At 39.9% G+C, this 24,670-nt stretch overlaps 1 protein-coding gene across 4 annotated transcripts; it reads left to right on the plus strand.

Annotated features, from left to right (window-relative positions):
- Positions 1-2,674: 2,674 nt before the first annotated feature.
- YTHDC1 (YTH N6-methyladenosine RNA binding protein C1) lies at positions 2,675-23,271 on the plus strand. 4 transcript variants are annotated; one of them, XM_066317763.1, is made up of 18 exons: positions 2,675-2,813; positions 6,395-6,496; positions 7,088-7,416; positions 7,549-7,903; positions 9,145-9,234; positions 9,742-9,795; positions 10,403-10,497; positions 12,268-12,376; positions 12,477-12,594; positions 13,468-13,552; positions 15,428-15,594; positions 18,093-18,175; positions 19,588-19,624; positions 19,717-19,756; positions 19,859-19,921; positions 21,437-21,571; positions 22,203-22,410; positions 22,854-23,271. In XM_066317763.1, the coding sequence occupies exons 1-18, from the start codon at positions 2,786-2,788 to the stop codon at positions 22,901-22,903; spliced, it is 2,148 nt and encodes a 715-aa protein (XP_066173860.1). In that variant the 5' UTR covers positions 2,675-2,785; the 3' UTR covers positions 22,904-23,271. The 4 variants fall into 4 exon arrangements, with proteins under 4 accessions (XP_066173860.1, XP_066173861.1, XP_066173863.1 ...); XM_066317764.1 differs by having other exon boundaries at positions 22,203-23,271; XM_066317766.1 differs by lacking the exon at positions 9,742-9,795.
- The last annotated feature ends 1,399 nt before the right edge of the window (positions 23,272-24,670 follow it).

Here is a 24,670-nt window from a genome sequence, read left to right on the forward strand (position 1 = left end):
CAAAGAGAAGTACAAAACCTGACAGCAGCAGCAGCCCCACGGAAGTGCCCTTCCATTTAACCCGTGCTGACAGCACCATCTAGTGCATTATATGCAAACAGACCTTTTTTCCATAGGTAACAGAAGAGGAAGTTAACACCACACAGTAATTTCTAGTAAAATTAGAAAATGCAGATATTGCTTATAAATAACACATGTTAAATAAACTTGCCGTGTGCATAACAGACACTGAAAGGTCATTTCACAAGCACCTTACCCAAGTGATGGTTAATGTGATCAGAACAGACACACAAGAATTGTTTCAGTGTCTGGCTACAGAATCAGAAGTTAAGTGCCAGTAAAACCACTAGTGTCAAGTCCTGCCTATTTAACACTCCAGAGAACAGATAAACGGGAAAATGCTGAAAGAGTTCAAGTTGTAGCACTACAGTAGTAATCACCTTTTATCAAATCAAGAAGCCAATACAAAGTTGAAGAATAGGTACCTTTATTTAGTTCTGTAAAACTTGGCAATCACCTCATAATTTTCACCTCATCACATAATTCCATCTTTCATCATCTCTCTGCAGAAATGCTTCCATTCTTCAGGGCATGCTTTCATCCTCTGTTCAGACTTTGCTTGCACAGCTTTCAAATGAGACAGACAACACCAAGCAGTGCTAAAGAATGCCTTTTGCACTCCAGCCCCCCTCAGTGGAAAGGAAACGTGCTCCCTTAAGCTAGCCAACAGCTGCTGTGCTGATCAGACACAACCTGTACACTCTGGGACCACAGGCAAACACACTGAATGTCAGGTGTGAAGGTCTCTGGAACTGCGTTGTTTTGGGGGGAGAGGAATTCAAGGCTATTAGTTGACAAGCTGCACCTATCAAGCTACTCTGGTGAATACCTGCACCCTTAAAACACAGGTTATCCCATAGTCTACAGCATCACTCGCCTTGCTATGCCTGTACTCCAGTTAAAGAAGAAGACAAAAAAAAAAAAAAAAAAAAAAAAAAAGCAAAGCAGATAGAGCTTTTGTAACAGTAGCATATCAGCTGATAAGATATAAACATATAAATTACCATAGTGGACAAAACAAGCTTTACTTTATAATTGCAAATTACACACAGCCCTAATCATAGAATCATGAATTCACTAAGGTTGAAAAAGACTTCGCCCTCCTTTGACCAATTACTACCATGTCAGCGACACTGTAGCAGTAAGTGTCATGTCCAGTTATTTTTTTGAATGCCTCGAGGAATAGTAACTGTACCACTTCCCTAGGCAGCCCATTCCAAGGCTTAACTAACCTTCCTGTGAAAAAAATTCTTTCCAATATCCATCCTGAATTTCCCCTGGCACAGCATGAGGCCATTTCCTCTCATTCTGCTCATACCTGCCTGGAGAACGGGCCAACACCCATTGCACAACAACCTTCTTTCATCTAGTTGTAGGGGGCAACAAGGTCTCCCCTGAGCCTCCTGTTCTTTTGGGTGAGCCATGTGCTCCCAGCTTCTCCATGATAATGCTGTGGGACACAGCACCAAAGGCTTTACTGAAGTCCATGTAGACAAATCCACAGCCTTTCTTTCATCCAATAGGCAGGTTACCTGGTCATAGAAGAAGATCAGGTTAGTCAAGAAGAAACTGCTTTTCCTAACCCCATGCTGTGGGCTGATCTGCTAAACTAGCAAATGTAATTTAGTGCCCAAGCTTCTTCATAAGCTGCCTGAAAGGGCAACTAAGATGAGGTGGTAAACTTCTCACGTACATTGAATTTTTTTTTTTTTTTTTTTACTGTAGGAAAAAAAAAATGATGCTCTAAACTGTTTTTGGAAAAAAAATGTGGATGGATAAAGCACACTTGTTTGATATTTCACGTAATCACAGAATAGTTTGGGTTGGAAATAACCTTACAGGTCATCCAGTTCCAACCCGTCTACCACGGTCAGGGATACCAGCCACCAGATCAGCTTGCTCAGGGCTCCATCTAACCTGCACTTGAATGCTTCCAGGGATGGGACACACACAGCTTCTCTGGCCAGCCTGTGCCAGACCCTCACCATTCTCACCATAAAAAAATTATTCTTGATATATTATCTACCTACTCTTTCATTCTGAAGCCATTCACCCTTGTCCTCACACTACACATCCTTGTAAGAAGCCTCTCACCATCTTTCTTGTAGACTCCGTTCAAGGACTGCAAGACTACAATTAGGTCACCCTAAAGTCTTCTCTAGGCTGAGCAACCCGATTCTTTCGGCCTTTCCTCATAGGAGAGGTGCTCCAGCCTCCTCATCAGCTTGGTAACCCTCCTCTGAACTGGCCTGATTGCCAGTAGAAAGAAAAAAAAACAATAAGAAGGAAGAGGGGGGGGGGGGGGGGGGGGAAGGTAAAAGACCAAAAGAAAGCCATGGAACGGCAACACCAAACACCAGAGGTTAAGCAAGCACTGTTAATTTTGCCCCACTGAAGACTCTCAGAAAGGGCTCCACCACAGCTGTCACAACAGCACGGCGACGCCGAGAAACGCGAGCTTTCCGCATTCCCGGGAGCAGAGAAACCTCCTCCTTCCCCTCCCTACGGCTCTTCGCCCAGCCAGGGCCGCGCAGCCCGGCGCTCCGCCAGGGACTGACATGGCGGCCGCGCCCTCAGCGCCCCGCGCGGCGCATGCGGCGCCCCCGCCCGCCCGCGGCGCGCTCTGACGCGAGCAGCGTAAACAAAGCGGCGCCCTGTGGGAAGAGGGAAGCGCTACGTGCAGGAAGAGGGAGCCTCCATCTTAGGCGCTCGTCGCGGCGGCGGGATGGCGACGGATAGCCGGGAGGAGAAGGGTACGTGGCGATAGAAAGAGGGGCAAGCCTTAGGCCCCGGGGAGGGGGGAAGCCGCAGGCGGGGATTTGGCCCCCGCCTGAGCCTTCCCCAGGGCCACCTTGGAAGCTGGTGCTGGGCCTTCAGCCCGGGAGACGAACGTCTCCTCCAGGGGAGCGGAGGGGCGGCGGGGTCAGGAGTGACCCTTCAAGGATGATTTTTTTGCGGAAGCGCTCCGTGTGTTTTGTTGGGGAGCAGGAGGAGGTCGTAGGGCCCCTCATACCTTGGCGTCCCGGCGGTAGAGGGCTCGGGGCAAGGTGACTCGAGCAGCGGGAAGAGGGAGAAGTTCGTGGGCCGTAAGTTTTACGTTATCCGCAGGGAGTTACCGCAGGTTGTCTTTTTGCAGAAAGTATTTGCTGTTTTTATTGCGGCTTTTTGTTTCTGCTTGGATCGCTAGGCCGTTTTGATTTGGGGGCTTTTTGCACGATTTTTTCTGGTGGGATGTAATTACTTTAGTAAGCAGAAACTACTGTTGGAATCTTATTTTGGCGATTGTTGCTCGACTTTTTGCAGTCAGCTGTGATTTCTGGGCACTGTGGGTACATAAATTTGAGTTAGAGGAATCGGACGATTTCAGAGGCATAACTCAGGAATAATAATAATCTGGGGTGTAATTAGTGTCGAATAATAGAATCACAGCTCTTATAACTAACTACCGCTATTCACGGAAGCTGAAGTGATCTGTATGTTATCTGTGAGATTATATTAATCAGTCCTCACAAAATAACCTCTTTAGGAAGTAAACCCAAAGTTAGGTGTAGCAGATTGCTGTTTGGTGGTTAGCGCAGACAGCTGCGGATTTATAAAAAGGGCAAAGTATCACTAGGATATTGTGGCTTGGATTGCGTTCGCTTGGATTTCTGTGGAGAAGTCGGCTTCGTGTAAAGCCTTTTGCAGGATATGTGTCCACAGAATAGCTGTCTGAGAGTGGTAAAGGTTAACTGTCTAATATTTGTTGTGGAACTATATGACATGGAAAATTCCCAGTAGATTTTGTTAGAATTGATAAATTAAATTATTAGTGGTGCTTGATCCTTAATGGTATTATTGTAAGACTGGTGGACTAGGATATGATCAGAGTGTGTTGAAACAGATCTGTTCCTCACTGTGGATGAGCTGTGAATTTGAAATGTTTGCTCTTGTCATCTATAAATTTCAATTCATATAATTATTTATCCCTTTGGGCTTGAATTTTATTTCTTTGTGTTTCTTAGTCACTGCCAGTGGTCAAGTTAAATTTTTACTTTAATTAGTTTTTTGTTGTTTATCATATGAAAGGGGTTATTTTGACTGAATAGCAGGTGTTGATGTACATTTTCAGCTGAACTGATTTCTGCTGTAAGTGCTTCCATTGGAAGAGAAATGCTGTTTTACCACTTAAAAAAAAAAAAAAAAACCAAAAAAACACCACAGAAATAAGGCTTGCAGGCCTGTTTGGTTTGAAATCACAGTCTTATTTCTTTTGTGTGCCAACTCAGATTTTTGCTTTGACCCTCCAAGTAGTTCTAACGCTCTGGTCAGCAGAGGAAATGGCCTCCCAGGCTACCTTCCTGCTATTTTGGGTGAGTTAAATTTGTTCATGGAAGGACCCACAAAAGCCAAGTCAGGAAAGCCCAGTTGGGAGTATCTGTCACAGAAAAAACTCACTTGGTCCCTCCCTTTTCAGTGGTGGTGGACTATAAAGTACGTGTCTTCTGCCATTTTTCTGTTCCTGCTTTTTTGTTTTTTCCTGATACCTCTCTGAGATAATTTAACTCTTTAGGTTGAACACTGACAGTGGCAGTTCAGTGAGAGGAATCATCTTGTGCTAGGCAGCCAAGCAGTGTATCCAGTGCAAGTGAGAGACGGGAAGCAGGCTGCTAAATAAATCTGGAAATGTGTTTCTAAACAAATCAGGTCGATGTGCCTATAGGATGGGATGGGGTAACTCGTCCTGCTCCTGTCTCTTGCATTCATTTTAAGGTTCCAGCTGCAAATGAGGCCCATCTAACCTGGAAGGGATTTAGTGCACTTCTATTTTATTAGTGTCCAGTAAAAAGACCTTGTGCTCTAGACTTGCCAAGCTTCCTGTGGGCAAGCAAATGCAAGCCAGGAAATTGCATCCCATGTTTGGCAGTTGCACAGCCATGAATCTGACTCGCATATATTTATCAGTCACAGCAAGAGTATTTGCTGTGGATGTATAGGTGTCTACAAATGAAAGGAGATTTTTCTCTCTATTCCCAAGAGCATTGTGATACACGTTTGTGTTGCATTTAAATGCCTGCTAACTGTGAAATGCCAGGGAAAGGTTTGATCCACTTCTCTCTGCACCATTTCCTTTGCATTGATGTGGTCCTAGAGACACCAACTGAGCAGTCCAGGGTTCACTTCTGCATTCCCCTACCACTGAAAATGTGAAGTGCCAGCAGGAAAGTTAGTGCACATGCTGACTTCAGATTTGGAAGTGTATAGCAGAAAGACAATTATAATACTAATTTTTTTTTTAATATAAATAATGTGGATTATGTTTGGGGTTTTTTCTTTTGTAGCTCAGCTCAATATTTTGAGGATAGCCAAGCTCTGGAGGAGTTAATTTGCTGCATTACTCCAGTTTCATGCAGTACAGGAGTCCTTACCTGCATCTGCTGCAGATATTGTAAACTAGCTGAATCCTTGGAATTTGCTCTGGTTCTTTTTTCCTGAGCACAGAAAATGCAATCAATCGCAAAGTGGAAAGAACTAAGAATTTTGGAGAGATTCCAAAATGAATACCTTTTTTTTATTTTTCCCTTTGCATGCTTAGGCCTAGTTCACTCTTACTTTTTAAAATGTTTGGAATATAGATCTGCTACCCTAAAGCTTGTGACTCTCTCTTCTAATAGAATCACCGTATATCCACTTCAGTTTCAGGCAAAGTGAAACAGCCAGAAATGGTGACAGATTTTAAGTTTTGTGAGCAGGTGTGGTCATTTACTGGTTTTGGCATGAATTTTCTTTAACACTTGCACTTTTAATCAAGTTGTGGGGTGCTTTTTCAGAACAGCTCAGTTAATGAGGCAGCAAGTAAGTACTGCTTTCCCCATTGTGTTTTTTCTATTTGTAAGTGCACGACAAAGCTCGCCCTTCTAACACAGCAGTGACAACAAAAATAGTGGAAGAGAGATAATTCAACATGCAAGTTTCAGAACTTTGCAGGGATAAGAGTCCCTCCTCTTTGCTAATTGCACTCAAACTATTTCCTGGTCTCCCTTTTTCTAAAATTTTATACAGCTTTTATGTTCAGCTTTCATTTGTAGGTCAGCTTTCCTGCAAACTTTTGTGAGGAGCTAACTTGGACCTTGTTGGAGGTCTAAATGCATCTTGTGACATACCGTAATTCTTTTATTTGCTCTGCTTGATCCTTGCAAATGAAAGCGTGGAAATAAATCAAGAAGATGTCAGTTTTTGCTTTGCTGCAAATCTGTAGCCCTGAAGGAAATGTTTTGGTTTGTAAATACTAGTTCTGTAATTTACATATCCAGATTGTTTATGGTTGGTTTTGACTTCTTTTGTGTATTTTCAGATGGTGAGCTGAATGTTCTGGATGACATTTTGACTGATGCTCCTGACCAGGATGATGAGTTGTATAACCCCGACAGTGAGCAAGATAAAAGTGAGAAAAAGGGTATGTGATTTTGGTAGTGGGTCTCCTGCAGGAACATAAGTGGTAAAAAATGTGTGTCTTTTTACAGTTAGTCTTTGAAGCAGTGGATTTTATGTCTTGGTTCAAAGAGTGAATGAGTTCCAAAAGTCTTTATTTCATGGACATGTGTTTTTTCACCTGACCCTCCAAGCAAACAGTCAAATCCATTTCTTTTTGTCTCAGGAGCAATTGCTGAGTCTGACTTGTTCTGAATTCATTTGGTGGTAGAAAAAGACTGTCATTTTTGGCTCAATTAAGTTGAAGTGGAGCAAAGGGGTTGCAAAGTCTGATTCCAGCTTTAGGCCAAGCCCATAAGCATTTGATTTAGGATTTCCATGTATAAAATCTAAGAAATATGTACCTCTTGTGACGTAAAGTACATGTTTTAGAACGTGACCTGTTCCTAAGAAGCAGTTTTGAGTGTTGCTGCAAAGCCTACAACTGGCAGACGCTCTCTGTGACTGCAGCAGGGAAATTACCTAAAACAGAGGAAGTAGGATCCTCTGTACAGTTTTGATACTTTTGTTTTGCTATCAGAAGTAACACCGAACTTGATATTTCTTTGTATTTAAGGATCAAAAAGAAAAACTGACAGGATGGAAAATGCTGAAAGCAAGAGGCAAAAACCTTCTGTGCATTCCTCGAGGCAGATGATACCCAAGCCTCCCAGTTCATCAGTTAGCAATAACAAGAGGATAGTGAGTACGAAAGGAAAGCTGGTGGCAGAATACAAGACTGAGGAGTATCAGAGATCTGACAGGAACAAGCGCCCAGATGGGGATCGAAAGATGCGAATGTCAAGCAGTTCCAGGGACCCTTATAAAGGACAACCAGAAAAATCTTACCTGAGGAAGAGGGATAGTGACAGAAGGGCAAAGTCTTCTACACCGGATGGTTCAGAGGTATTAAGTATTCTTGCTGCCTTATAAATAAAGCAATTTTATGAGACTTTTGTAAGGCACATTCTCTTAGAACTGTGTGTGCATCCTGACAATGTTATATGACTGCTGATTCACTTTTTCTTTAAACATCAGAGAATCAGGCATGATGTGGATAGAAGACCAAGCAGATCTAGCCATTCTTCTAAAGAAGAGGTGAACTCTGAGGAATATTGTTCAGATCACGAGACTGGCAGTAGTGGTTCCTCTGAACAAGGCAACACGGAGAATGAGGAGGAAGGAATGGAAGAAGAGGAAGATGATGAAGGGGAGGAGGATGAAGAGGTAGAAGAAGATGGGGAGGAAGATGAAGAAGACTATGAACAGGATGAGAGGGATCAGAAGGAAGGAAATGACTATGACACACGGAGTGAAGCCAGCGATTCGGATTCTGAATCTGCCTCTTTCACAGATGGGTCAGTCAGATCTGGGTCTGGTTCAGAGGCATCAGGTAGGCAGCATGCTGATGTAAAATACCTTGCCACTGAAAGTTTGGCTTAATTTTAAAAATAAACACTTCCTGACCATGTCAAAAGTAATCTGTGGTAACAGAAGTCAGGAAGATGTTAATTATGAAATGCCTTAGACAAGGAAAAAAAGTACTGGATAGTAGTAAAACAAAATTGTGAATATCCAGATTACTGTGTTGAGGATTCACTGTGTTCTTGACTGCTTTGGCATTGCCGTTCAATGCTTTGAAACACTAAAATTAGTGTTTTCTTGGGTATCTAATGACTTAGTTTTCCACACAATTCATTTTGATTTAATGTTGAGTTGTTTGGCATCCATCTAAGATGAGTGACCAGGTAGACTTGTGTGGTAAAACCACAATATTCCTGGGGAAGAATAGCTGAATCTTAAATAGTGGCTGTGTTCATCATGAGAAATCTAAACCTGAGTTGAAATTATTAGCTATTAGGGCAAATTTAGAGTGAAAGAAATGTTTTAAGCAGAAACTAGAAAGTGTTGTATTTGTATATTGTAGCTGGTCCTAACTTACAGATGTGAAGTGCTAATGACGTAAATACTTTTGGGTTTGGCTGTCTGTTGTTTGTTTTTTCTAGGAAAGCAGCTTGCAAATCCTGTTAAGGTTTCTATTGTGTATCTTCCTTGTCTGAAGTCTCCATAGGTGGTCATCCTGCTTAATGTGCTGCCTTTTTTTAGCTCAGCTCTGCTGTTTGGAATTAGAGACAGCAAGGTGTAACCTAAAGACAAGTGAAGCTGTAGTAACTGTTCTAAAATCTCTGTGGTATAACAAAACACTTTCTTAAGAGTGGAAATGCCTGTGTGGCGCAGTATTTTCCTGTCTCATACCATTTTTTAAGCTCTAAGCAAATGAGCTCATATCACTATCGCTACAGTTTGTGCTAGATGTTGCACATTTGGGTGAAGGCTGGAAAAAAGTGCTAACCCACTCTGACTAAACACATAACAATAATAAGTTCTGTCTCTAAACATTGCACAGATTTATTAGATTTGTGCCATTCATCTTCCTTTTGTGAATGAAAAGCTTGAGTAGCTAGCATTTGCTTCTTTTGTGCATGATAGTTTTGTGGCAACAACCACAATTTTAATGTGCAAGCCAAATGGTAACTTCACTTCTACTGATGCTATTTTCCTGTCTCATTACTTTTTAATCTCAATTTTGCCTGTGTTTAAAATCTGGCTTTTATTTTTTATCATTTATTTTAGATGAGAAAAAGAAGGAGAGGAAGAGAGCTAGGGGTATCTCTCCAATTGTTTTTGACAGAAGTGGAAGTTCTGCATCAGAATCATATGCAGGTATTCTTCCCTTTTATTGCTTATCATTGTGACTTGCATCAAATCTTAATGTGTAATCTAAAATAAATGTAACTGGCTGTAGAGATTTATGGGGTATGTAGCTTTGTATAATTTATAATTGACTTCTGGCATGTTGTGTGTGGATACCTTTGGGGGGGAAGTAGGCTTTCTTGTTACTTTAATGCTATTCTGTTGCTTAAGTGGAAATTTCACTTTTTTTTTTTTTAAACTTGGAAGATGATGATTCAGTGACTAGTTTTCTGAGTAAGAAATTGTTCAAATATTATTTTAAAAAGACAAACCCAAATCAAACAACCCAAAACCAAAACCAAAAAAAAACCAAAATGAAACACTCGTGCACATTGAATAGTTTTTTTTTGTGTGTGTGGGTGCGCGCCAGAAAGCATAATTTGTCATGAATGAAAATTGTATGGGACAAGGCTGTAGAAATTGTATATTATCTCTATTAAGGCTCAATCTGAACAAATGTACTTTGGCTAAACACAGGTTCAGAAAAGAAGCATGAGAAATTATCATCTTCCGTTCGTGCTGTCCAAAAAGGTATCATTTAAATTTGAATTTTTAATGCATGCCCCATAGCAAGCCATTGTCTCTGTTGATTAAATTACCTGTAAGTAGTGATGTTCTGATATAAGTCAGTTTGAGCACGTCATTGTTCTGAGCATGATAATTGACTCTTGAGCTACTCTTGCATGTTTTGAGAGCGATATGCAAAAAGTTCAGTCACTTTGCTCTTTGCAGAAGCAGCAAATTAAAAAAGGCAGTGCTTAAAACTGCAAAGAGGAGCAGCATTCACCATTCTCTATTGAACAGTCTGTGCTTGTTACAAGTGTTACCCATCATTTCTGCAAAGATCCTTAAGCAAGGAATAAGTCCTGCATATCGGAACATCACTGAATCATGCTGATTTTATTTTACTTTCTTCTTTACTTGGATATCTAAGTTTTAGTTTTGGTTTGGTTTCCCCTGGCATTTTGTGCTCTGCAGCTTTGACTTAAAGTTGGGTAGTTGACTGTGATGACACACAGATAGGATATGGGTGGGATACCGTGTACTGTGAAGGAAGTAAACAACTATCTGTATTGAAAGCAACATGTTTGGTAAGTTTTTACAGTTTAGCTTATTTGATACTTTGTTTTCTTTTCAGACCAAACAAGTAAACTTAAATACATTCTCCAAGATGCAAGATTCTTTCTCATCAAGAGTAATAACCATGAAAACGTGTCGCTCGCTAAGGCAAAGGTATGTTGAATTTTCTTCAAACGAATCCCTTTGTTTTCAGACACACCCACCTTAGTTAAAAAGAGTATGTGGTTAGATGTGTTATTTTCTTTATCGCTTGGATCTTGGTAGATGCAGCAACAGAAGTTACTGTGCCTCGGTTCTTCTGCTTCCACTGTAACCTAGAAAAGGTCCCAGACCACTGGCCATTTATCTTGGCAGGAATAGGGTTAAAAAGGGTGTGCTTTAGGGTCTGTTTGATAACATCCTAAGCCAACTTCCATCAGAAATGCTGTGGTGCTTTTTTCTCCCCTCCATCAGCACCTCTGTTCGTATTGCTGTACTCTGAGAACGTTCAGAAGCTTGTGTGGAAATGTATGCCTGGCAGTGGTGGTATTAAGTGAGTTCTTTGGGAGGGATTCCAGAGCACTGGATTTCAGCTGTTGAGGAATTGCACTAAGTGCTCATTGCACCACTCCAGTGGTTTTGTATTGGCACGTGTTCTTTGAAACAGGTTATAGAGAAAGTACTTGATTTGCTGCTGCACAATATACACAGACTAGGTGATTCTTTTAATGAAGGTTTTTTAAATTAGGATGAAAATAGCATTAAAATGATTAAACAAATCTCAAAGCCCTGGGCATGTTTCGCACCCCTCCTTCCAGGTTTGAAGGTGGCAGTGAACACCATTCTGACTGGTGTTTGCTTTGGCTCTGTGAAGGAGTCTATCCTTTTTTGTGCTCCATCCAAGATATATGAAGCTGCAATAGTATCCTTGTTCCTGAAGTTATTGGAGTTGATGCTTTGTCTCTCAGTGTAGAAGCATCGGTTCTTTGACATTGGACTTCCATGAAACTCGCTTTTGTGGTGCTTTTGTTCAGTACACAGCAGCGCTTTACTGGCAGCCAAAAGCCAATAATCTGACTGAAAGCTAGCAAAAACCCCGAATAGTTCTCTGGTGGCTATAATGAATTACCAGAATCAGACAAGCGTTGATCTGAGTTCAGACTAGGGCATGACTACTTTCCTTCACTAAAAAAACGCAAGGGAAGGAACGTTGACTTTGGAATGTAGATCCCATTCTGAGGCTGAAGCTTGTTTGCCCAGAAGATGGATGGAGGAGTAATTCAATAAACTGTTATTCTATATCTTAGCTCTGTTGGTACCTTAAAACTGGTTGGGTTTTATTGTGTGTGGCTGCATAAGGGCTGGTGAAAGAGAAAAGATACTGCTCAGTAGTAGGTGTGTAAGGCTAAACAAAAGTGATTTGTCTTGCCAATTTAAAGTGTTACTCTGGTGTCTTTCATGTTGCCGGCATTTCACAGAAAGAGTTTTAATGTCTGCAAACTGTCCTCAACTAATCTGTAATACTATATTCAAGTCTACCTGCCCACCTTCTTGTATATGTTGTTAGTTTTTCATAATTTCTGTGTGTGTATAATACATAAATTCCCTAAGTCACTTGAAACATATGTGAAAACTTCCACCTTTACTATTTTTAAGTCGATTGCCCATCATTATAATTACAGTGGAAGTCTTATAGATGGTCAAAATGCATGTTCAGTGTTCAAAAAAAATTTAAAAGCCAGTGTTTTAAAAATTTTGCCATAATACTAAATACTTCTTGAGGGCAAATAATTTAGCAATGCTTTTTTCTTTCTCTTTTCTTCTATTCCTTCACACTATTTTGGTCTTGTTTTCTTCATTTATGTTATATATCTGTATGTTAGCTGAAACATTTGAGATGAACTCGTATGTTTTGGTGATGGGGTTGGTGCTTTTCTGTCTTAGGGAGTATGGTCAACACTTCCAGTGAATGAAAAGAAGCTTAATGCTGCGTTTAGATCAGCAAGAAGTGTTATTTTGATATTTTCTGTAAGAGAGAGCGGTAAATTCCAAGGTAAGGAAAAATGAGCTGTTATCAAAGTGAGTGAAAATGAGTTTTATGTGCAACAGCCTTTCTGTTGTAACTTTGTTACAATTCATACAAAATCCTTTAGGGTTTGCAAGATTATCTTCAGAATCCCACCATGGAGGATCACCTATACATTGGGTGCTGCCTGCAGGAATGAATGCAAAAATGTTGGGAGGTGTCTTTAAAATTGACTGGATTTGCAGGTAAATAATTGTGCATTTATGTTGCTGTTAGTAACAAGGCATTATAATATAATTTCTGCATGTTACTTGAGTGCCAACAGTATCCTTCTGAAAATTGATTCAACCAGAGATCTATCCTCACTGCTCACGTGAATAGACAACTGTGGATGAAAAAGAAAAAAAAATGATGTAAGGACAAATCTGTCTTGATCTGACAAAAAAAAGAAAATACTAGTGTTCTAAAATGACATATGAAATAGTGCAAGTGTTGCATAATGTATAGGTTGTGACCATTATGTTTGTTGATTTAACTGAGTATGTTCTTATACAGAAAAGATTTTAAATCTCTACTAAGGAAAGAAAGTTACAGCAGTCTTGTGAAACACGTTGCCTCTTTGTGCAATACTGTGGACTGCCAGAAAGATGAAATATAGGAAAACTGAGACTTTGAATTAGAGAAAAACCTGTGTTGGAAAGGTCCTCTTGAAGCTACTGACTCCCACCTCCAGTTCAGAGCACTTCTTGTTTCATAGTTAGGCCGGTGTTCAGGCATTTATTTCAGTAGGTGCCAAGAGCTACCACATGTAGAGACTGGTCAGTGTATTTAGATGGTGAAATGATGAACAAGCACAATCTCAATATTGCACAAAGAGCAAAATACTTTCTTTAAAAGGAGAGCCTGTCATAGTACAGAATATATTAGTTACTACTAGAATAAGTCCAAGTGTAATCTTCAGTTACTAATATGTAGAACATAAGAATATGTTCAAAGACCTGACAGTACAAAGAATAACAGGAACATTTTATATGTAATATGATGCTGTATACATTTTAAATTATTTTCTTAATAAAAAATGGAGACAAAGCTATAAATGGTGCCACTTGCATATTTAGGCGAGAATTGCCGTTCACTAAGTCTGCTCACCTGACCAATCCTTGGAACGAACATAAGCCAGTAAAGATTGGACGCGACGGACAGGTTTGTTAATTCTTACTTCTTTTCTGTAACTGACATCCCCTAGTGCTTGCTTCCAGCTTTGAATGTGCAAGAGATTAGGAGTGCTTTTAGAGCAGTTATTTGCAGTAGAGTGCTGTGGCAAAGGCACTCTGCTGCTCTCTAATGCCATTGTGGAAGAAGGAAAAGGAAACAATACAGTGCCAGTTCTGTTGTTGTCTTTGTGATAAACAGTGTTTGCTTCAAAACTGAATGATATTTTGAATTTGAAATGTAATGTGCCTTGCTGTGTATGGTGTGCAAACCATATAACATCAGGTTTTAAGAAAATGTTCTGGTATTTCCAGTTGTGCTCTGCATTGCATTTTTTTGTATATACTGTGTTGCTTAAGGCATAGACATCCATTACAGAATATATGCTAAGCAAATTTTAAGTGGGACTGGCTCTTTTTCTTGTCTGACATACCTGAGTGCAGGTATGTTGCTGGATCATGTACCTAAGCTGTGGGTAAAATAGTAAGTTATGCTTTCTTAAGACAAAGTAAGGGAGGTAATCTCCACACTCTATGGAAAATGTTAATTCCATGCTGCATTGTTTTGCCCACAAATATGTTTGCTTTGTTGCGTAGCAGGAGGAAAACAACAGTTCTGGTCTTGTTTTTAGTTTGGTGTGAACATGAAAAAAAAAAAAGATTTCAGTTAACATAGCTTCTGCTAAATGGTCAAGGAAATAGTTTTTTTTAATGTTTTGTCCACTATAGACTTGCAGTATGGATGTGAGTTTCGGCGTTTTTCATGAAATTACTGTACTGTTATGTTCTGCAAAAGCATCTGGTGTGATGCTTGCTCTCCCTGCTTTTCAAGTCTGGTTATTTCCTGACGTGGTTGTCATTTATCCATTTATATTTGCACAAGTCTGAATGGATCTGTCTTCTGAGGATGTGTACACTGAAATTCTGCCTTTAGGATATCATTTGGGAAGGTGTCCTGCAGGCCTTCGCTCACCAGTCTGAAGAAGCACTTTTTGGGATTGTTTTGCACCTGGCTGTTGCTAGATTTATTTGATGGCCCAAGTTCTTGTACTGGAAGAGAGAGTCAGCAAGATGGTGTCTGTCCCTTTCTCCTCCAGACAACTTGTGCTTGACAGTCCCATTATCTCCATCTTGTTCCCCTTTTGCTGCATATTTCTCTTTTAATCTAGGCTGGGGAGATCCGACCTGCTCAGTCCTTGCATGTAGGAATTGTTGCACGCATTCAGTTACTTTGAAAGCTTTTCCATTTATATTGTCCCCCTATTTTTTGAGATTCAGAGACACAATTTCACCCAGTATTTAAGATGTGTGTGGAACATGAACTTCCAGTGTGGTACAGTGACTTTTTATTCTGTGTTCCTTTCCTAATAACCCTGAACACACAAACTCCTTGTTTTGACTGCGGTCAGACATGGAGTTCGTATTTTCATGGATCTGTCTAGCATATGATGAAGAGCTCACACTGAGTGGTAGTAGTTAACTTCCTCAGGCCATGGCTTTATATGTGAAGCTGGGATGGAATTTTTTTTTTTTTTCCTACGTGTGTCACTTTTCTTTCTGCAATAGGTGATCATTTTCTCTGTGATGAAAAACAGTTCTCTGATTTTATAGCAAAACAGTGATGTGGCCTGTATGTCTCATGGAAAGATATGGTTACCCAAAGTGTTGGACTATTTTATGAAAATTCTAAGTAGTGCCTAAAGAGTGAAAGGTAACGTAAGTGAACTTTGCTGTCTCTAGTGATACTGAAATCTCTTTGAAGTGTCCTTTTTTTTTTTTTTCCTTCTATGTTTGTTGTCAGTGTATTTGGGGAGAGTTTCATTTCTTCAGTTTTATGAACCACTACTGAACTTCTAACTAATTCTAGGAAATTGAGCCGGAATGTGGAACCCAACTTTGTCTTCTCTTCCCTCCTGATGAAAGTATTGACTTGTATCAAGTCATTCATAAAATGAGGCACAAGAGAAGAATGCACTCACAGCCCCGATCAAGAGGACGCCCATCCCGTCGAGACCCCGTTCGGGACGTGGGAAGGTTAGAAACGTTCTTTGGACTGATAATAGGCACATGTGTCAGAATAACGTGATGGAGGAATGTGATTCGTCAAAGCTTTCCCTGCGATAAAGAAGAGAGAAAATCCTCAAATCAAGCTGCATGGACAAGTTTGTGGCTTCATTGAGGATTTCACATGGTTCCCCGGTCTGTCATTTTTCAAGAGGAAAATGGGGATCTTTGCTTTTGCAGAAAAAAGCTCTTAAAGTTCTGTCTCTAGTTTAGACTAGATCATTTATTGAGCTAATGCAACGTGTAATGCTAGCCGTAGGTAAGCTTGGCTTGATTATGAGCAGGCTAGATGGAGAGGAGGAAATATTTATATGCCAAAAATGTGTTAATATCTTGTAAAAGCCTTTTCTTTCAGGTGTGTCTCTGGATAAGCCTTATCAAATATGGGACTTTTATAAGGATCACTTAGAATTTTGCAGAAGATGCCGCCTCATTTTGAGGATAAAATATTTAAGTTATTTTGCTATTCAAGAGGAGCATTATTGGGACTGTTTCAAATTGTGTCACCGTGATGTGTTAACCCTATTGCCAAATATTCTCTAACATGTAACCACTGAATTCACACATCTTGCTGAGCTTCTGAAAACAGTAGGTTCATTCCAAAAGGGATCAAGTGGCCCTTGGAGACCCGGCAACAAACCAAAAAGAATGGCTGTTGCTGTGTCTGTATATACAACCTTTCCAGATGCTGGCAGTACCTGTGGACTTAAAAGTATTTTTAGAGGATCGACATGGTTATTGATCACTGCTATATGAACTTAACATCATTTTCCAGAAAAAAGGGGGTATAACTTGTTACAGAATTGGAGAAGTCTTTGCAAAGAACTGATTCTAGCCCTTCTGCCAAACACCTTTTCCCCGTGGTAGCCACTTTGCATACAGACTGATGTATGGTTTGGGCTGAAACATTTGGTTAAGTTTCCTTTTTGTGGAAACGTCCTGTGGTAGGTACAGAGCCCCAGCAAGAGTCCCCATTTCCTTGAGCTTAAAAAAAAAGGACGCTGTAACGAGTAGGTAGGAGGAAACCTGGCAGCGCCCCCCTATTTTTGGCTTTAAAGGACTGAACACCAAGATGGCTTTTGGAGTTAAGCTAAGAGGTTTCCAGTGCAATAAAGTATTTACAAGTGAAGGTTTTGCAATGGACTGCAAACTATACATATAACACCACCACACCTTCTCAAGCCTGCCAGGGCCTCCATTTATGTGTGTGGCTTACAGCTTAAAGTCAGTAGTTGGACTACTATATGAACTGTTTCTATCATATTTTATACCGGTCGTAAATGCACTCTCAAAACTACAAGAAAGCGGTATGTTTATTCTTTACACCAGCTTTTATTTTCTTTGAATTTGCTGTAGATGCAACTGCTTTGGTTTTTGGGCTTTTTGCTCATACTAAAGAATCTGCTTCCATTTAAAAAAGCTTAGTAACTGGGTATGGTGGGCTTTAAAGACTGAAGTTGGGGAAGGGAGGGAGAAGTCACTATTTATAAAAGTGAAAGCTATATAAGCTTGTTACTCAGCGAGCAAGTTGCATAGTAATTAAGCAATTTAAGAAAGTGTTAATGTCTTGTCATAAGGAATTACACTGTTGGGGAGGGGGGAGGGGCGTGGGAAGGGAATGGTTTTGTAGCTGCTTTGTGTTTAGAAACACTGTTACATTAGCACTGGACTCTCCCAGTACAGTAATGTTTATGTTCCTTGGAGCAAAATAAGCAGCCAGTTGTCAGCTCTTTTTTGAGCCTAACAGCAACTGGAATGTAACTTTATAAGATGGAGCAGAGTTCTTAACATCTCTTCTGTCAAAGAGATGTTTCTATAGAAATGAGCCCTAATTATTTTAATTATTAGGAAGCTTGAGTGTTATTAAATTGTAAAATGCACCAGTGCATTAATAAATTTCTGTTCTAAATTTCTTAGAACAGAAATTATTAGAAATAATACAATTGGCCTATTCAACTAGGAAAGCCACAGTTAAAGTTGCAATTTCACAAAGCATGCAGAGTTTTATTTATAAATGTTACGGAAGTAGATCTTTTAAAGAATTCTTTACCCTATAGTTATTAAATGCAGTAGTCTTCATATCCTCTGACTGCAATGTTCTGTGAAATTTTTTGTTGTCCAATAGCTTGTTTCAAAATGTGATGTGGAAAGTGTAATGTTAATGCCTAAGTTTGAGTTTGGTTTAGACAAATTTGTTCCCTTTTGTTTGGTATAAAGGTACAGATGGGTAGAGTTCCTCCCTTAACTATCAGAATTCCTGTAGACAGAAAGTAACAGTGGAGTGTATGTAATTGAGCTATTTCTGATTCTTTCAGTTCAGATTTAAAGCTGTAGAATATTTTGAAGCAAATAGAGTTGAGAATGATTACACTGATATCCTGGGCAGCTCAGACTATTCCTGTGAGTTATTCTACTGTGACAAATGCTCCAAGAAACCTTGTTTAATCTTTGATATCTAATTTGTGTAGGCGTCGACCAGAAGATTATGATATTCATAACAGCAGAAAGAAACCAAGGATTGACTATCCCCCTGAGTTTCACCAAAGACCAGGTTAATATCTTACTATGAAGATTTGTGTGCACCAATTCACAAGTATTTTCTATTTTAGCATATCCTTGTTAATTCAAAAATAAAATGCCGATATAACTGGGATATAAAAATGTGACTTGTTCAGAGTGCTGCCTGCCGCTTTAACCCACCCTCGCAGAAGTCAGTGACACTGTTTCACTAGTTTGAGAGCTGAGTTAACCTAGGCTGAGCCCTTTTCAAGAGCCTTGAATTGTGTACATTGTTGTGAATGATCCTCACAAGTGCTGTGTTAATATGGGCACAAGAATAGATCTGACCTACTTGTCAAGATGCTAATCATCAAATGAAAATGTTTGAGAAATTTCCACCTGGGAATGTTAGCTGAGACTGCCTGACTAGCAGCCTTTGTGTGGAGATGATGGTAGACATTCAGTTATGTTTTCAGAGAGCATTTTTTTTACCAGCTTGACACGAGTTAGGAAGGGGGATGTTGCACTGCATTGTACAAGAGGATCTAATGATGAAGGGAAATTTGTTGTTCCCTGGAAAGAAATGTTTGCAGTGGTATTGCAGCATTTTTCTTTTCTTCAGAAAGCGGCTATTAAAAAATTGTTACCTTTAGTCTACTCAATTGTGCTTCACATCTCTTAGAAAAGCACATTCTGCTATTTCAGTCATACATTTCTAAACCTGTTATGAATATGCAATTTAGACATGAATATTTGCCCAGCTTGTCTCTAAAGCCTGCATTCTTTATGCAAGAAGTGTTGTTGCTGCTCTGCATCTTTCTAGGCCATTGTTTAAAAAACAGAACAAGATTTTTTAAAAATAATGAAGCTCAGAAGCACTATTTTATTTTAGTGTGAGCATGGCTGGTATTCTGCTGAGCTCTTTAAAGGGATTTACTGAAGCTGTAAGAATTCTTTGCCCTGTGGGGCATTTCCAGATACTTTTTAGTTTGTTTGTAATTTCCTGTGTGGCATTGTATCCAAACCATATGAGGAAATGAGCTTTAAGGGTTGCCCAGATGATCCCATTCTACTGAATACACAGTTAAGAAGTAGTTAACAGCCACATGTTAACTTCCTGCAAACAATACTCTTCAAACTCATGTGCATTCCTAATTCATTTGACTAAATTTCAAGTCTTTATTTGCACAGTTTCCCTCTTGCATATTTGTTGGTACTGTGTACAACTTCTTACGGGTTTATCTATGTCACTGTTTTGTTATTACAGTATATTACGAGTAATTGTCTGCATTGTCTGTTAGAAGCTGTAAGTTTTCAAGAGTTATTTTTAAAGTGAGGGTAATGGCAGGTAGACATAATTTTGTAGCTAGCACAAAATGAAAGGACATTTTCTAATGAATATAATTTTAAAGATGGTTAAGATGAGATGGTGAATTGAATTAATACTGCTTGATGTTCGAACAGGGTATATAAAGGATCCCAGGTATCCTGAAGTAGACAGGTAAGGTGTGTTCATGTTATTCATTTTATGCCCTGGTAACTTGTCTGCTTGGATAAGTTGGATTTAGTTCTACAAATTTTTATTCCCAACAGACGATTTTCAGGAGTTCGACGAGATGTATTTTTAAATGGGGTAAGTTGCTGCATGCAAATTTTTGAGGACCTTTGTATTCAGCTTTCTGCACTTCCAAAGAACACTCAACACAAATTTTAATATTACTGTCTTTCATTTTAGTCCTACAATGATTACGTGAGGGAGTTCCACAACATGGGGCCACCACCGCCATGGCAAGGAATGGTTTGTGTCTTCTTGAATTTGACTTTTCTCCTTAGCATAGAGCTGCTTTTTATTTCCCCCTAACAGAACCAGGCATATTCAGTGTGCTCTCAACTCTTCGCTTTTCCTAAAAAGTATCTTTGCTGTAACAGTGTAAAAATTTTAGGGGAAAAATACTGATAGCATGTATTTTGAAATTTACTCTCAACTATAGTCTAGCATTCTTAGTAAGCTCTGAGAAAATAGCAGAACACCCTCCTTTATCCTGGACAGGAGGGGTGTGGTCACATGCTGTATTCTGATAAATGTTCATGGTAATTGGCTCTCGAACAGCAAGTGCATCAAACTTGTTGAAGAGGCTCATGGAATGGGCTGCTGGGCTCTAGCATTGTGCAGTGGCTGCTTTTGGCTATGGCAATGAAGCATGCAAGAAATGAGCAAAATGTGCGGCACAACATAATTAAAATCAGTCTTCCTGTATTACAGCCTCCACTGAAATGCACTTTTTTTCCCAGTCAGATGAGCAGATACATGAGTGTACATATCTACAACTGTGTAGATAGTTCACTCATACAAGTTGTGGGTTTGCCTTCATGTCAGGAGAAGTAGTCATAGGGAGGTTATTTTGGTTATATTTAGTAAGCCTGGCCTGATTTTGCATAACTGTAATGAGTCTTTTTGCTCTTGTTTGTACTGGCAATGAGCAAAAAGCAGTGGCAGATGAAGAGATGCTCCTATAGCCTTTTACTTTTCTCAGCTGAAACAAAATTCTTTACAACTGAAGGAAGTAAACAGGGTTGTCAAATGGGGAGGAAAAGAGTTTTTCAAACACGGGTAAGCCTCCAGAAACTCCCCCCCCCTTTTTTTTTTTTTTCTCCTCCCCTCTTCAGCATGCAGTCCAAGTATGTCCTAGAATCCAGTGCTTCTATTTACTTTCTTTGTAACAAAAATGCAAGCAAAGCTGCTTTGGTACTATGGCAAAGGAAGATCTTACGGATTGAAGAAATGGAAGAAGTCAGCAAAAATACGTCTTGTTAAAAAAAAAAAAAAAACAAAAAAAAACAAAAAAAAAAAAAAAAAACCCAAAAAAACCCACACAGATCTGCCAGCATTTTGTCAAATGATTTTGCAAAGTCAGTTTTTTAAATTTAGAATAGAAACATATTCATAAGGAAATGCATATGACTTGTTTCTATAAGAGCTCGCTGGTTTGGGCAGAAGTCACATTCTATAAGCAAAGGTTTAAAAAAAACTAAACCCACCATATTAAAGTAGCAGAAGTTTTATGTACAGTGTTACGTTTAGGTAGATATATAAGGAAGGAATGGATATTGGGCTGTGGGGAGGGTGTTTACCTTGCATTCTCCAAGCAATGGTAAAGAGGTGGTAAAGCATGCCAGCCTAATGGAAAGTAGTCTGCTGTTCAGTTAGGAGGCTATGATCAGATTTATTTAGATGCTGTGTTTTCCATCTGAATGATGCACTCCTTGTGTGCATTCCTTTGCTTCAACAAACTTCCTGTTAACTTTCTTGTAGCCACCGTATCCAGGTATGGAGCAACCACCACACCACCCTTACTATCAGCACCATGCACCTCCACCTCAAGCTCACCCTCCATACTCAGGACATCATCCTGTACCCCATGAAGCGAGATACAGAGACAAACGAGTAGTAAGTGTCCACATAGAGGGGATGCAAGTCTGCAGGCTGGAGTAGGAATCTGGGGTCCAGGGGTAGCCTAGCCTGAGCTTTGTTGGCTGTGATAAACAGCATGTTTATGGCATGCATCTGAGTTCCTTGGAAAGATCAGTTGTTTAGATTGACTATACACTTCCAGCAAACTTAAAAAGCCTTCTCTCCCTGGCAAAGTAGAAGTGAAAAATTCTCAGACTCCTAAAGTGAAGTGTATGCTTAAATTGGCTTCCAGTCTGTCGATCTCTGAACATTTTCATGTTGAGCCTGGTTTGAGTAAGGACATGCCTGTAACTTTGCTTGTGCTCATGGACACCAAATCACTTTATCAGCAGAATTTTGTTTAAACTCTTCTTACAGGCACATCAGAAAACAGGGCAGATTGTTAAATTTCTGTTAGCTGACTTGAAAGGCTCCTTAGCTTTCAGGAGTCTTGCTGGTGTCTGGCATTTGAACCCCAGATTCTGCACATGGAATGCTGGACACTTGTTTGGTTGGGTTTGTCTTTTTTTAAATACTGGGCTTTCTGAAGAGTTACGGTCAGCCCTATGGATAAGGGAGGGACTTCTGATCTGGGAAAGAAAACAGCAGAGCTATCCTCTCATCACAGCACGACTATGACATGAGAGTAGACGACTTCCTTCGCCGCACACAAGCCGTTGTCAGCGGCCGGAGAAGCCGGCCCCGGGAGAGGGACCGAGAGCGGGAGCGCGACCGGCCTCGAGATAATCGGAGAGACAGAGAACGGGACAGAGGCCGGGATCGGGAAAGGGAAAGAGAGAGGATTTGTGACCGGGACAGAGACAGAGGTGAAAGAGGTAGATACCGAAGATAATCTATCTGGAACCAGTGCTGACTTGAAACAAAAAAAGCTTGTATTTTTTTGTGTGTTTACAAGTAGTACCTTTTATTTTCACCTGTCTACTTAGTAAAGTTCATTGTGTAGAAGGATTTATAATGACCCTCTCTATTCCAAGCATGCAGTGAACTATGAACTGGAAAAACTCAAATAGGCCAAAAATAAAATACACAAAGCTGACACTCAGCTTCATGTTTCTATTGGAACAAAGTTGGAAGCAGCTAAGAATGTAGATATTGAGTAATTCTCAGTAAGTGTTCATCTACTTAGTGACTTCATTCTAGGTTTTTGAATACTGATGGATAACTGCCTTTTTTCTTTTTTTTTCCTTTTTTCTTTTTTTTTTTCTTTCTTTTTTTTCTTTCTTTTTTTTTTTTTTGCTTTGATGTTTTCTTCCTGTAGTTTCATATGGTTCGATGGGAGAATGCTGCTATCAAGTATGCAAATATTGAAGTATGATTTCTTTTTCTTTTTTTGACGGTATGGCAGTGTTGTAGCAGCCTTTTTTCCCCCTCTTTCCCCTCCCCGCATTTTTTCCCCCTATCTGTGAAGTCAAGTGGGGTTTTTTTCAGTCTTCAGTAAGGAAAGCAATATTAAGAAGACACTACCGATACCTGATTTTTAGCCTTTTTTAAAAATCTTCCTGTGTTCAGTAACATTTTGGTCAATTCTCGTCTAGTCTCTTTACAAAACGTACGCATTGCTTGGAATGTTCACAACCTGCGTGTGTGGAACCAGAAAAATATTGCTGTATTCTACATTGCTACCATTTTTTTTTTATAAAAATAAATTGGTAACTATTGAAATGTTTAAAACTCCATGTTGGGTTTCTTGGTTTTCTAAGCTTGACAGCTTTGCTGAACGCCGGCATTTGTGGCATTTGTGGAAAAGATCTATGTTCAGAAAGAGTTCCAATGTTCTTTGTGGTAAGTGAAATTGATCTGAAGCCTAAATTTAGGAAAAGGACTGCTGATAGAAAAGGTAATTGCATTTCTGTTTCCATAGTGAAGTAGCCAGTAACTCCTGCGGCACATCAGAGTTATTAAGGCCTTATATATTCAACTTAATCATATGAACATCAAGCTGTTGAGAAGCTGTCCTCAGCCACAACGTACCTGTCTCAGGAATGTGTTAGTCCTGCAAGATCCACAAGTCTGCACATGTGTTCTTGGTAGTGATCACTTGTTACTTCTCTCAAATAGCAAATATTTTAACCTAAATGCCAATGTTAAAACTGTGAGGGGAGGGGAAAAAGTTAGACTTGTAGTTAAAATTCTTCAGTTTATCCAGCCATTTCCAACTTTCCAAAACTTGTAAGAGTAGAAATGCCTTGGTGGACTTCTTCATAAACTTTCTTCGGTGTCTTCTCATGTAACAATTCCAGACTGTGCTTCTAACACCTCCAGCTCTACCCTGCTGGGTGCTGCAGCTATTTTTATAAAAGGCAGTATAGGACTGGCCACTGTGTGGAAATGTGTTTTTTTGATCTGGCAATAATTTGTGCTCTGTTTAATCTACAGTCACAGTAAGCATCTACATGTGTTAAACAAAGCATACAAGTATGCTTGGATTCTTTAAGCAGTACGTGAGGCTGAATATGTATTTGGATTCCTCAACATGGTTTATTGTGCACAGAGAGGTATTGCCTGCTACCTGCAGGGTAGGGTTAGATCAGTCTGTCAGATTTAGAATACATTCTTTGTCTAATTGGAAAAATGCATCATAGATCACGCTCATATTTTGATATCTTTCTCTGCATTGTGTACAGACTCTAAAATGAAGAGGGGATGTTGGTTTTGTTTGGAGGGGGGGGGGTGTTTGTTTACTTTTCAAATTCAATACTAGGTGCACCAAATTTCTTTGAGTAGGTTACAGAAAGAAAGCACCTCCTTACAGCGACTGTGCAGCAACTTTGTCCAGCTTTTCCCATCTATCCTGTTTCCAGTGTCTTTTATTAGCTCTGTCTGACCAATACCTGTGCAGTGTGCTGAGAGGCTTGCTGGCCTTCTGGCATCTGAACTGACATCTCAGCAACTGGATGACAGGGGATCCTAGTGATCCAGCTTGGTGGAGCTGTGCCTAGGGCCCCACCCGGCTCTCTGAACAGTTACAGCAACCCCTTTCTCATCTGGGCCCTTAGTGTCATGCCCCTTTCTGTTCACTGTGCATATTCCTGGTTTTGATCCCATCATGACAACAGGAAGAGTACACCAGAAATT

This window comes from Sylvia atricapilla, chromosome 4 (assembly GCF_009819655.1).
Source record: "Sylvia atricapilla isolate bSylAtr1 chromosome 4, bSylAtr1.pri, whole genome shotgun sequence".
In the NCBI taxonomy this organism is placed as follows: domain Eukaryota; kingdom Metazoa; phylum Chordata; class Aves; order Passeriformes; family Sylviidae; genus Sylvia; species Sylvia atricapilla.

What these genes read in the sequence shown, in the direction of transcription:
- YTHDC1 (XM_066317763.1), top strand. Translation starts at nt 2,786, where the DNA reads ATGGCGACGGATAGCCGGGAGGAGAAGG. An exon ending in TGAGTTTCACCAAAGACCAG is followed by an intron (nt 18,176 to 19,587) that starts GTTAATATCTTA and finishes ATGTTCGAACAG; the next exon opens with GGTATATAAAGGATCCCAGG. An exon ending in AGGTATCCTGAAGTAGACAG is followed by an intron (nt 19,625 to 19,716) that starts GTAAGGTGTGTT and finishes TATTCCCAACAG; the next exon opens with ACGATTTTCAGGAGTTCGAC.